The sequence below is a fragment of the Haliaeetus leucocephalus genome, unplaced genomic scaffold, assembly GCF_000737465.1.
Source record: "Haliaeetus leucocephalus isolate CR32 unplaced genomic scaffold, Haliaeetus_leucocephalus-4.0 Scaffold848, whole genome shotgun sequence".
Taxonomy (NCBI): Eukaryota; Metazoa; Chordata; class Aves; order Accipitriformes; family Accipitridae; genus Haliaeetus; species Haliaeetus leucocephalus.
Window position 1 is genome coordinate 18,401,602 of NW_010973284.1, and position 13,492 is coordinate 18,415,093.

Here is a 13,492-nt window from a genome sequence, read left to right on the forward strand (position 1 = left end):
GGCGGGGGGGGGGGGGGGGCGGAAGAAAGAGACAAGTGAAGTCCTGCCCCTGGGGAGGAACAACACCAGGCACCAATACAGGCTGGGGCCAACAAGCTGGAAAGCAGCTTTGCAGAAAAGGCCCTGGGGGTCCTGGGGGACAAGCTGAACATGAGCCAGTCCTTGCAGCAAAGGCCAGCGGCATCCTGGGCTGTGTTAGGCAGAGCATCATCATCAGGTCAAGGGAGGAGATCCTTCTCCAGTGCCCAGCACTGGTGAGACACACCTGCAGCACTGTGTCCTGTGCAGGGCTCCCCAGAACAAGAGAGACACGGACATACCCAAGCAAGTCCAGCAAAGGGCCCCTGAGGTGATCAAGGGACTGGAGCATCTGTCACAGAAGGAGAGGCTGAGAGAGCTAGCGACATTTAGCCTCGAGCAGAGAAGGCTCAGGGGGGATCTTATCACTATGTATAAATACCTGATGGGAGGAATAAAGACAACAGAGCCAGATTCTTCTTAGTGGTACCCAGTGAAAGGGCAAGAAACAACAGGCACAAGCTGAAATACAAGGGATTCCAGTTAAAAAAAAAAAAAGGTGGAGGGTAAACCTGGCTGGACACAGCCCTGAGCAACCTGCTCTACTTGACCCTGCTCTGAGCAGGAAAGCTGGTCTAGGTCAGTGATCTCCAGACTGGAGTGTGCACAAGACAACCCACCTGGATGTGGGAAGAAAATATTTTTAGTACGATTAATAAATATTTTTTTTATTTCATCTTTATCTCGTCCTTTTTTAATTTCTGTTCTTGTGTGTGTTTAATAATACACATAATATATTAGTACAGTGGTACATGTATATAATTTATAAAGAAATAAACATATACATATCGGGAGTGTATGCTCAAAAACATTTTGCTGGTCCACAGTCAACAAAGTCTGGAGACCACTGGTCTAGATCATCTCCAACAGTTCTTTCTAACTTCAGTGAGTCTGTGATTCTCTCTCTTGATAACAACAACGGATGCCTGTACACAAAGTAAGTGAACGGATTCAGTGGAAAAAAGAAATTTCCTTCCTGCCAGCTGATGTCTGTTACTTTCTGAAATTTGTCCTTCACCTTGTTAAACCCAGTAACTCCCTAAACCTTATCTTCTTCTAAATTGATATTAATAATTGCAGTTTTTATTTCTTCTACACCTCTACTAAAAGTTACTTTATAATTTGGAGGGAGTTTCGTTGTGGTTTTTTGGTTTTAAGGCTCCTCAAGGCTTCTTTACCCTACTTTCCCAGAGGAATGATTACTGCAGCAGTCCACATTCCAGTTTTGCCACCTATGAAAAGACTACCAGGGTCAGCATACAGTTAGCTATGCCACTTCCTCCTCCTCAAATACTTATCTCCTCATAGCAGCCAAACCAGTCTAAAAGCTCCTTTAAATTTCTAGATGAAACTTTACTGAGGATCAGGATCCAGATTTTTTACAGTGATTATATACTAAGAACAAATTGAACCCTGTTCAACAAAAGCTTAATGATCTTACTTATGAACCTGACATTATAGGTATACATCCATGCTATTTTTCTGCCAAGTTACTACATAAAATACTCAGTTAAATTATCGTATACATATTCAAGGTATGTAAAGCAATACTCCGTCCATTTATAAATCCCAATTCAAAAAACTAATGTATTTTTATTGTTTACTTAAGCTTTGCAGTTGCATTAAAATATACTAATAAATAAACCATTTGGAGTACATTAATAAAATAAGCAAAACAGTAACTGAATTGAATGCTTTACGATTTTGCATGCAATCATAAGTAAACCAAATTCTTACAATACCACTATTTATACACTGAGTAATGGCAAACTACTATCAGCTCATTATCTCATTCAAGGTCTAAAATAATATGTAAAGTAGAACTAGAGAAAGTTCATACGCTCTATGATCATTTCAAAACCCTTCAGAAAATTTATTTTGCATACATCTATGTACATAAACAAGAAAGATGATTTTCATGTAATCCTTAATTTGAACACCATTCAGTTTCTGAAGGCTGGAAAAAGAACAAGACCCTTCTTGGATATTAGTGTTTGTTTATGCAGAGCACAGTGATATTCATAGACTAGAAATGTATTGAAACCCCTATTAAATTGACCATTTTTCTCAAAGAGAAAGTTAAAATAGAAGGTCTCATTCCAAACAGGAGCACTGAGGAAAAATGTTCATTGTATCTCTCATCTGGCAGACCAGTAGTACCACTCTGAGAAATCAGAGAGGATTTGGGCAGACTGCCCACTCAACTTAAGGCTCATCTGAAATCCACATATATCTGCTTAGCTATCCAACTAGGATTTTGTTGTTGGTTTTTTCATGCCCACATGATTTTAGTGCCTTTGTGCAACGTGCATCCCTCTCTACATGCTTCCCTTACCAGAAGGAGGCGGGTATCTCACAATACTTGAGGCTAGCAAATCTGTGTCCTCCCACACCTGGTCCGATGTCCACTATAGTTATGGGAAAGCAAAGTGAACTTTAATCTGTCAAAATGTACCACCTGAATTACATATGCTATAGATAATCTTGGGATCCAAACAGAAAAACGCAGCCACCAAGGATATGGGGTGACTATGCAAGCAGTTGAAAGGACTCTACAGCCTAAAATAACAAGTGTTTTTTTACACACGTTTAGAAAAATATGTACACCTACATGCATATACCTCTCTAAATTAACATTTTGTAGCTTTTATGCGTTACTCAAGTACATTATAAAAACATACTACAGTCTTAATTTAGTAAGTCAGGTATTTTCTTTACTTCCATAAAAACAACTAAGAAAAAAATCAACCATATAATATTGACTGCAATTAAGAGAATTCCAGCACTGCACAGTATCTGTCACACTTCACAATCAATAACTATTTCTCAGAATGGCTTGTACACTAGCAGAAATAGCCAGGATACAAATTTATGAGATAGTAAAGTGCTTTTTATTGTATGCACAGCATAGAATCATAAGAATCTTCTACACAGTCCTTGTAACAGAAACATGACCTTTGAAATGCCAAAGCTCCCTTCCCTAGCTAATGTTTATCACCAAAGAGCTGTCAGCTCCCAAGTTTTTGAAAGATTAACTCTGCTGAGTCATGTATCACAAACACTGCAAACCTACCCATGGAACGTTGTTACAGGAGAGCAGCAACTTGAAATCCAATTTGTTGAAAATACTAAAATTAGCTTCATATGCCAAAAGTTCCCCAAATCTTTATTTTAAATAACTTTCCATTTACTGGCACTACATGAAGGATTTAGATACACAGATGACCGATCACACAGGGAGAAAACCCTAAATGTCTGAAGCCAAACAAGCAAAAAGCAAGAAATCACAATTAGAAAGGTGAATGCCATTATTTTTACAGTTACTAGAAACACTAGTATTTGAAATATTCAGAAAGGAAAGAATATAATTTGGAGGTAATAAGAAAGGCTTCAAAAGAGGCAGGTTGCACGTCAAATCAGAATACTTTTACAAACACTTATTCATAGCAGTGTACATAAGACAAGCATCATGAACATAGAGTCACACAAATAAAGTCATTCAAACACATCCATAAATTTAAAGGGATTATGAATACAATCAAAGCAAATGGGTGTAATTATTTTTTCAAGACGATTCTCAATATTTTTTGTTTGGGTTTTTTTCACTTTTTACTGTGCTAGTGCAAGTCTAAGTAGTTACTCTGATATCAGGCAAGTGAAATGAAGCACTATGTTTGCATCATTACATTTTACTATCCAACTTTCAAAACCTTTAAAAGTACAGGTTACTATAATTTTCTGATCCACAGATAATACTATAATTAACATCTTCCTGATTATTCAGTGAGTTAGTTTAGAAAATTTGTCTTTGGTTCCACCATCTTTCAGCATAGTAATCATTCCCTTTTCCAGATACTATAGCTGACAAGTTTCTTTGGAGTCCTGTACCCAGCTACTTCACAGTGCACGTAAGGATGACAGAAGATTCATGTACTGACTAATTTTAACCTCCTCTAATAAGCATTAAGTGCAATGATATGAGGATATTAAGCAAACTATACATCTCTACAATACATGAAGGACCCGATAGATTTTAATGTTCCATTAGCAAAACCAAAATCATACAAATCTGGTGATAAAATTCAGAGTACACAGGAACTTCATACATAAAAATCAAATCCAATTTAAAAGCAAACACAGGTTTGTTCAAACAGCATTGTACAATTGCTTTAACACTTACAGAATTTAGATGAACAATATTTTCATTCACTAACAGTTTAGTATAAATATAAAGCAAGGCACCCCTTAAGCATTTTAAATAACAAATTAAACATTTACGTTTTTTACTGTGCAGTCAGGCTTAACATTTATGCAGCTTGAAAACCAAAGTACAGCCTCAAGGGAAGCCTCTCCACTGACAAATTAATACCTTAGAGAATAGAGCTGAATGGTGGCAATGAACTCATTTGTTCCCCCAATAATGAAGAATGACTCTTTCTTTACCACATCTGTGACTGTTGCTATGGTGACCCAGACTTACCTCATTGCTTCTCGAAGTGCTCCTCGCTCACTAAGAGTCGTGTGCTTGATGTCATCAAAATTATTTTCTAGTTTCTCACAGTTCTGCAACAAACAGACAAACCCATGTAAGGCTCTTAAACAGTATATTGTACATGTATTAACATTATTCAACATCATGCAAACAAAACTGATTTATATTACGTAACCTCAAATTATGCATTCTGATTTAATTACACAGGAGTCATTAAAAAGACAGTGAGAACTCAGAAACAAAGTAAACATGAATCTTATTATATGGTTGTCATGGAAATAATCTTACAAATGTTCCATATCAACATGTATAGAATTTTTACTTTTTTCTTCTTTGGAAAAAAAATTAATTTTTCCTTTATCAGTATGCAAGGCTACAAAGCTACTGTACACACACAGACAAGAATAGAAACCTAAACATGCATTTTAGAATTATAATAAAAGTTATAAATTCTGTCCCAATGAAACAGGCAGTGTTGTTGGAACAAACCAATCATATTTAATTCATATTTAATTTTTAAAACATAACAGAAACTGAAAAGATTAATTGCTTATAGACACCTCAACCACTTAAAGCTTTTTCCAGATTAGAGCTCACCATTATTTCTCAAAGTAATATGAAGCCAATAATTTTGTGACAATAAGCGAAACAAAACTTTGCTGTATTCTGTTAATTATTATTAAATGTGTGACTGGTTCCATTACTCCAGAGTGCTGATCCTTTTCTTCTGCTCCCATAAAGGCGGTAAAATTGACTCGGAAGATGCTAGGGAGTACAGAAATTTGTATCTGTGCAAAGTCAGTGTGAAATACCAGCAAACAAGAATTCCCTGATCATCTGCGTCATCCATAGGATTTTTATATTCTCCTGAGGCTTCATCAATACAGGAGGCTTTTAGGTTACCTCTGTTCTCTGCAGCACCTTTCTCCAATACCAAAACTTACCTCTGGGAGGCATAATTTTGCCATATGGGTGTAAAAGAAAGACGAGTTGCAAGCGTAACAGTTAGTATTGCTAACAACCTTGAAGGCAGGATTGTCAGGCTTTTTATGCAGTAGCTTTAAAGAAAATACGTGCACTATTATTTGGTCATATTGCTTTCACAGTTTTTAATATCTGAATTAATTTTCAAGTCCACATCTTAAAGATAGTTATAATAAATACAATAAAAGTTACCTATTGCTATTTCTTTTGTGCATTGATTCTTTATTTTTATAATTACATTCAATTTGAGGCTACAAAAGCATTACTGTAAAGGAAATAATTAGATATTTGTAAATGACCTAACAAGATACTTTAGCTTGTTCAATTAGCATTTAAACTATCATTATTTTTAAATAAGATTATAGACTTTTTAATACAAAGTTTTAATGCTTTAACAATACATTTATGAGCAGGAGAAATGAACAAAGCTACATTCAGAACTTCTGCAATCTTTTCTCTCCCTTAAAAAAATTCTACATGCCTTAAGTATGAGTAGTAAATCTTATCCCATAGCTAATCAGATATTATTTATTTGTTTATATTACAATCAGTTGTCCTTTGTATGGCAAAATCCTACTCAAAACCTCAAAGGGATTACACAAGAAAGACAAGGAAGCTCTACAATGAAGTATACCATTATTTAGATCAGCCTACATTGACCTTCAGCTCCAAGCACACACAGGCAGGTCAGTCATTTAAAATACATGAAGAAATCCAAATCAACAATAGTAATAAAGAATTCCTGATTCATCAGTACTAAACTGAAAGTATCTGTGCAAGCAAAAATCAAACTTCCTATCCTCCAAGAAAACAGACCAAAGGAAACACCATTTGGAATATTGCTCCAAGTGCCAAAAGAGGAAAGCCCATGCTTTAACAATCTTGTGCCACCAGCATCTGAGCACAGGTTCAGAACATCTGAGCATCACAGTTCACTTCTCTTGACCTTGTGGTATAAAGCACATAGAAACAACAGAGGATCCAAAGCACACAAAATTTTTATCAAACAGAATTAAATCTTCTCTATATCATACGAGCTAAAATAGCTGATGCTCTCCACATGGACAATGCTGAAAAGAGTAAGTTCAGCTGGTATTTCTTCTTTGTCTATATAGACCATACTGTGTTAATCAGCTGAAGGGCAACAAAGGTGGCCCATATCTAAAGAAAATGCTGTGATCACGTAGCCTTACGTGCACAAATATTCTATCTCAACTATAAACCCAATGCAAAAATGGATAACCCAGAACAAAAAATGGAACAAATTTTATAGACTCAAGTAATAGATGTACCAATTCATTTGGCAAGAAGATGAACTTATTTCTACCATTTCTGAGAACTGTTTCTGGACAGTATCTTTCTCAGCTACTTTCAGCCAAATAGCTCTCATCCAAGATACAGCAGTTGGAGAGCAAATAATTTCACCATTAGGAAAAAATGAACTAAAAACAGAGCCAGATGCAAACTCCTGAAGGAAGATGACCTCATAGTACTATGTAATCAGTTACTGCATACACATTGAACAGGAGAGTGAGCAAATATTGATCATACCCACTGCTTTCCAGTTAGAGCTGCAATCATCCAAAATAGTATGTTGCATCCTCTCAGAGAAAAGAGAACAGGTTGTCCGAAGTACCAAATATAAGCATAGCTACAGGTGTATAGATGCCACTTCTTCATGGGTCTGAGTATCAGCTTGCATGCTACATTTGTAGATCATCTGAAAGGTTATCAGTTCATAAGAAAGGCTACCAATATGAATGAAATTGTGAGCATGAGAATACTCTGAAGAATATGACTGGGAAATGATGAAACTTCAGTAGACCATGACCAGGGTGAGCTTTACATTCTTAAGTATTAATCAGTAACAAAAATTGAGCTCATTCTATCATTCATGCTACCAAATAAATTAATATCTATAAATATCTTGCTCAGGGCAGTATGTTTTGGCCCATAATACTTCACAGATTTAAGTATAATGAGCAATTAAACTCCCAGGTGTTTCATTTTGAGCAGCAGCTAAAGTAAAAAAAACCAAAACACAAGCAATGAAAAAAATTAGTTTTGGTGGCTTACTGCCAAGTGATTTTTTGTGGGTATAGATAAAGTCTGGAAGTTTTAACTCTATGATTCAATAATTACATAGCACTCTATATGTTATTGCTGTTGGCAGATCTATAGTGCTGCATGATACTAAACTAAGTATCACCTTTCAGAAGTTCAGGAGGAAAAATAAGTACAGAGATGCAATAGGGACATGGTCATCATAAGTCAAACTACTGTTGAATGTCAAAAAGCCACAAAAGCCTAAATACTGCTTCTTAAAGGATTCTGGCATAAATACTTTGAGGTTTTTAAATGAACTAAAAAGCAAGAGAGTAGGGAAGAGATTTTATATATAAATAAATGGCTTATTTATGACATAAGAACTACCTAAAACTACATGACAACTAGTTAAAAAGGAAGATATAGACTGGATATCCACAAATATCTGTGGCATCACACACAGTATACTAGTGGAACATCTAATCAGAAATGAGAAAGATGAATTATGAATGTATGAGATGAAGAAGAAAGAAGATTAATGAACAAATTGAAAAGCTTTTCCTGCCATAACCACAAAAATATAACTTTTATTCCTACTGCAATATTTTATTGTTAATAAAATAAACTGCAAGCTTTGGGAGCAAGGACTATGTGCTCGTAATTCTGTATTTTCAGTTATCATAAGCGATAATATTAAAAATATCATGACATAAACTTTATAATAATATTGTAACAGTCTGAGGAAATTCAGCAACTACCAAGTCCAAAGTACTCTTACTCTTTGACACTAGTTGAAGAAACAAGCTAGCTCATATAACTGGAGAATAAAGAATCACTCTAGTTTTAAACAAAAGCCTAGGATTCTGGCAAAAGTGAAGTTGTACGTTTTAAAACACATCTCTAAACATTCATCAGCTTAGCTTTCTTGTATATTTTTTTGTCTTGGATGGAAAAGCCCTCTTTGCCTGACTTAGTCATTTGAAAAGCAATTCTTGATTTGGCCTCTTGTGTCAAATGCAAAACTTTGCAGAAGTAGCTCAGAAGCCAAAAGCAGTCTATTGCCTGGTGTCACCACTGAGAATCTCCCTAAATTACAAAAGCATTGCTGCCTCTGCTCTGCCATGACAGGCCTAAGAGTTTTGAGAAGACCATAACTCAAACTCGCCCATTCTGCAATGCAGTACTGATAAAAGAAGTGACCCCCACTTCCATCAAAATCAACCTTAAATCTTCCATCCAGTCAAACAAGAATGGGATCATACTAAGCCATATACTGCTACTTTAACTCTATCCTGAAATACTTCATATAAGACTTTCAAAAGTGTTAGTATTACGGATAATGTCTTACACACATTTTGAGGTAGCTGAAAAACAAAATCTTTTGATATGACAACAGCGTAAGACCTATTCTAGGGCAGCCTGCATCACTGAAGTTGAGTAGATCTCTTAACCCTAGTCGATACACTGCCAAATCAAAAGCCTTGCTTATAATACCGTCTCTCTTCCATGAAATAAGGGTTTAGGTAAATAGGATTGCTGAATTCTTGAAATTCATTGCTTCCACATGGTTTTAGGAAATTTTCTTAGAAAGCTTGAGTTTTTTCAAAACATTTGTGAAAGTAAGTCTCACATTTTTACTGTCAAATGTTCTCTGTGTATTAAACATAAGGAACATACAGCAATTGAAAGATGGAACAGCTCTCACCTGTTCAGTTCGTATTTACTATTGCTGCTAATGCTAAAACAAATTCATTTTTCTCCTGTTTTCTACTTTATAATCCATGAAAAAGGTTCCTACAGAGTATGTTGTGTCTTAATTTTCTAATGTTTATGCAGCCAAATTTCAAAATGTGCATTAAATGTATTTGTACCTAGACTTCTGAGTGCTTAAAATGAGACAGCCTGGTCCAAATTCTGAAGGATGTAGTAGCTCCCTCTGGTATTTCAGGTAGTTACCTTTAAGGAGGTAGGCTCCAACGACAGATTGACAAAACTATTGGGGACCTACAGAATCTACTTAAGTAGCTATGTCCTGTACAGATTCAACAAGAAGTGTCTCAAATCTTGGTCCAAAAATTCCTTAAAAAGTCAAGTCCCACACATGCCACAAAGCTGACCACATTAGCTAGCTCTTTTGAAAATGTTGGCCATACTGTAGAAGTGATCTCCTTTACCAAAATTTTAACAAAAAAGCTGACTTCTTCGGGGGACTGTATAAAAAGTATAGAATGCTTATCTCCATATTGATGATCTTATTGATATATAAAATGTTAACACCAATAATCACTTGTTATTCTGGAAATGTGAATTATTTCATCAGCAGAAAACTTTAGAAATAACTAACTTGTGTTTTATAAACCTAAAGCAACATTATAATAGTAATCTAAACTGTAATATATTGCTGCAAGGATAATTATTAAGGGAAAACACAGCTGACATTTTCTGATTTATGCACACAATCAGAGATGGAGTCCAAGGACTGTGACATAATTATCTTCATGCTAACAATTTTTGTAAATCTCTTGACAGAATTTTAGCTAATTTTAAAATGCCTTCTGAAGATTAGCACTTAAAACTGTTGGGGAAAATAGCACAATTTATTACCAAGGGTATAATTGTAAACCTTCCAAATACTCATTGTGAATATCATTTAGACAGTAACTCCTGCTTTAGCAGCTGGTATATAAGACACCAGTTTATGGAATCTTGAAACAACAGAGAGAGTAGAATCTAATTAAACAGGATTACATGCCAAAGAAAAATTATTAAAAACAGACTAATAGACAATTGTTATGAATTTGGAATAGCACGTCTACTTCTTTTGATGCAAACTTATATAACACTGTGCTTTATTCTGATGAAACCTAAATATTCTTAGCAGACTTCTCTCTTGATTTGGAACAGGCTGTCTTTCTACACTGAAACAACACAGAAAGCTAAATGGTTCCATTGATCTCTCACAGACTTAAGCACCCATCTGCTATAGGGTAAAATGACTTATATATATTGCATTTATTCTCATGTTGGTGCTACGATTCATTAAAGTTATTCAGTAGCCAATAGCTGTATTCCATACAAGAAGCCCCCTTAAACCATCTTCATATTGAGAAACTAAACAAAGCCGATGCCATTTGCCAAGGGTTTTATCTAAGAGCATTCTTAAAAACTAAACAAGTAAAAGGATTGCTTGATCCTATCTGTAAGATATTACGATCTATGCAATATCTACCTACTAAATTCCTCCTTCCTATTTGCTGTGACTCATTCTCAAGGGGTTCTTATTCCAAACAGGGGGAAAAACAGCTTAAAACTGATACCTGACCAGCTGTTCACAAAGCAAAACTAGGTATTTTTTTAATATGTACATATTCCTAATATCTGCAGAAAGTATATTGAGCCCTCAGGTATTTACATAACATTTGACAGCATGTCATTCATAATACATGAACATTTGTTATAACAATTTTTTCATTATGTGATATAGCCACATTAGCCAGAGAGGTGCTTTGAAAAATATAGATATTCCAACAGAAAATCAGCTCTAAGTGTTAGTAATCAAATAAAAATCAATAGAAAAAAATATTAAATAGAATTGTGGGTGGCTGCAATCAATGCCTAATTAGCATAACCATGTTAATCTTTCTCAGGTTTTTTTTAAGAGGAATATTATTTTTAAGGCACTAAAAATAGTGCACATGCGAACTCAAACATAAGTATCACATTTTCTCCACAAATGGAAATATATTGTTAAAACAGGACTGAGACCAGGAAACTGTGATGCATGAGATATTCTCTGAAACAGCAAGTGTGTTTTTTGTTATTAATTACCAGAAATACTGTCAATGTAACTGGGAATTCTGAAGCAGAAGCAGATAATTTTGGATTTTTAAAAGTTTTCCCAGTATAAAATATGGTACACTTAATCCTTAAAAACAGGTAATTACATAAAAGTTAATTACTTGTTAAAAATACATAACACTAGTTTGCAATTTTACTGGGATTGTGAAAGATCTTCCAATATGAGATGGCATTCTGCTAACTTCCTTTTCGTGCTGTTACACACACAAATTTCAAGTAGCAAATTTATAACAGCCTTCACGTTCACATAAGGGTATGGTATCTTGCTTGCATTCAACCTGCTGTTGTCAGAGCAGATGCAGACACCATGTGTTTTGGCAATGGATAACACATCAGATAGTAGCGATACAGGGAGGATGAGAAAAGACATCCTGAAAGGACCAAGCATGCAACACAAAGAATAGTAGACCAAAGAACTCAAAAGAAAAGAATAAAAAGCTACAAAAGATATGCAAGACAGCAGAGGCACAGCTGGAAGTAATAAAGGAGCAGAGAATGCAGGTGATGCCACTAGACAGGACATTTTATAATGCTCCTCCCCTTCTGCCTCAGCTTTAAAAGAGAAAACTGAGAACAAAAAGGAAGGAAAACCTTTGCCTCTCCCACTTTTTCCTCCTCTTCCTAGAACAAATGTTAAACTTGATCAGTAGATGAATGGGAGGACTTGGCAACAAGCTACCGGTCCCTCTGCATCTGAAGGGACACTTTTAAGACTGCTTCCCTCTATGGGATAGGGCTCTGTAGCAGGGAACAATACACATCATCTCTTAGCAAAATGACAAGCTTTGTCTAGATACTATTTCTTTTTTAAGGTGGGTATAGTCCTGCCTTCTTCCTATTGGAGAGCCTAAGCACTACATAAGGGCCTTCACAGAAGTTTAAGATCCTACCTGGGACCCATTCTTGACAGCTGAATCCTCCAATTCTCCAGCAGTCATAGAATAAATTTACAATTTAATTATTTAAGGGCATGAAGTCCAAATAAAGAGACACAGGCTCTACACAGAATTTCTAAATATACTACTTTCACTTGACAGTGAAAATATAACTAAGTAAAGATTAGTAAGGAAAAAAATATCCCAAATGCTGTACTTCCTCCCCTCCCAGTACTTTCCCATACCTCAACCTAGCTTGCTTTTCCCTTGGGATTCTTTACTCTGCTTAGGCAAATATTCCCCTGACTCATCGAGATTAAATAAAATGAGAGTATGTAGGTAAAGACCAGACTCATATTGAGAATTAACATTTACAGAGCTCATAACCTGGAGAAAAGGAAGAATCTTTAAAGTGCAGGTAGAACTGTACTCCTAAGGAACAGATTATGTTCTTGACCTTCAACAAAGAGCATAAGAAAAAACACGTACCCAAAAGCCCCTGCTTTTTTAGAAGCTGAATGACCAAGAATTTAAGGAATTAACCCCACATATTTGAGAGTACCAACTTACAGGATCACTCTTATTTTTCATGCACAGCTGAAGAATTATTAAATATAAGAGCTTTTTAAAAATTAAAGTTACAATAAAATGCTTAAATGCCACCCTGAAATAATGCAGTCCAGCCCTGTGTAGAGGAATAAAAGCAAATTGCATGTAGCAGGCTTGCTTCCTCAGCCCAGGATGCCGCCTCTCATCTCTTACAAGGCACATTTTATTCTCCAACAACAGTATTTTTCAGAAGTGCCACAGCAAAACATTTTCTTTCATGGTTCTGTGTTCACCATGCACTACAGCTCCCTGTAGTTGCCTCAATATTAAAAAAAATAACACAATAGGACACAATTTTCCCAACCAATTCTGCAGAAGCTAATCTGCCTAAGCTATTTCCCATGATTTTGCATAAGCTTCTTTCCCAAATAACTATAAGAACTGGCTAGGCAAGTGTGCTGTTTTAGCTGGGATAGAGTTAATTTTCTTCATAGTAGCTAGTATGGGACTACGTTTTGGATTTATGCTGGAAAAAGTGTTGATAACCCAGGGATGTTTTCGTTATTGCTGAGCAGTGCTTACTCAGAGCCAAGGCCTTTTCTGCTTCTCA

At 35.7% G+C, this 13,492-nt stretch overlaps 1 protein-coding gene across 1 annotated transcript in view; it reads right to left on the reverse strand.

The window, feature by feature from the left end:
- Positions 1-13,492, reverse strand: part of DPYD (dihydropyrimidine dehydrogenase) — a 342,314-nt gene that overhangs the window by 311,389 nt on the left and 17,433 nt on the right. The window contains exon 3 of the mRNA XM_010582763.1: positions 4,559-4,641. Coding sequence (XP_010581065.1) covers positions 4,559-4,641 — 83 coding nt within the window. The remainder of the gene's footprint in view (positions 1-4,558; positions 4,642-13,492) is intronic.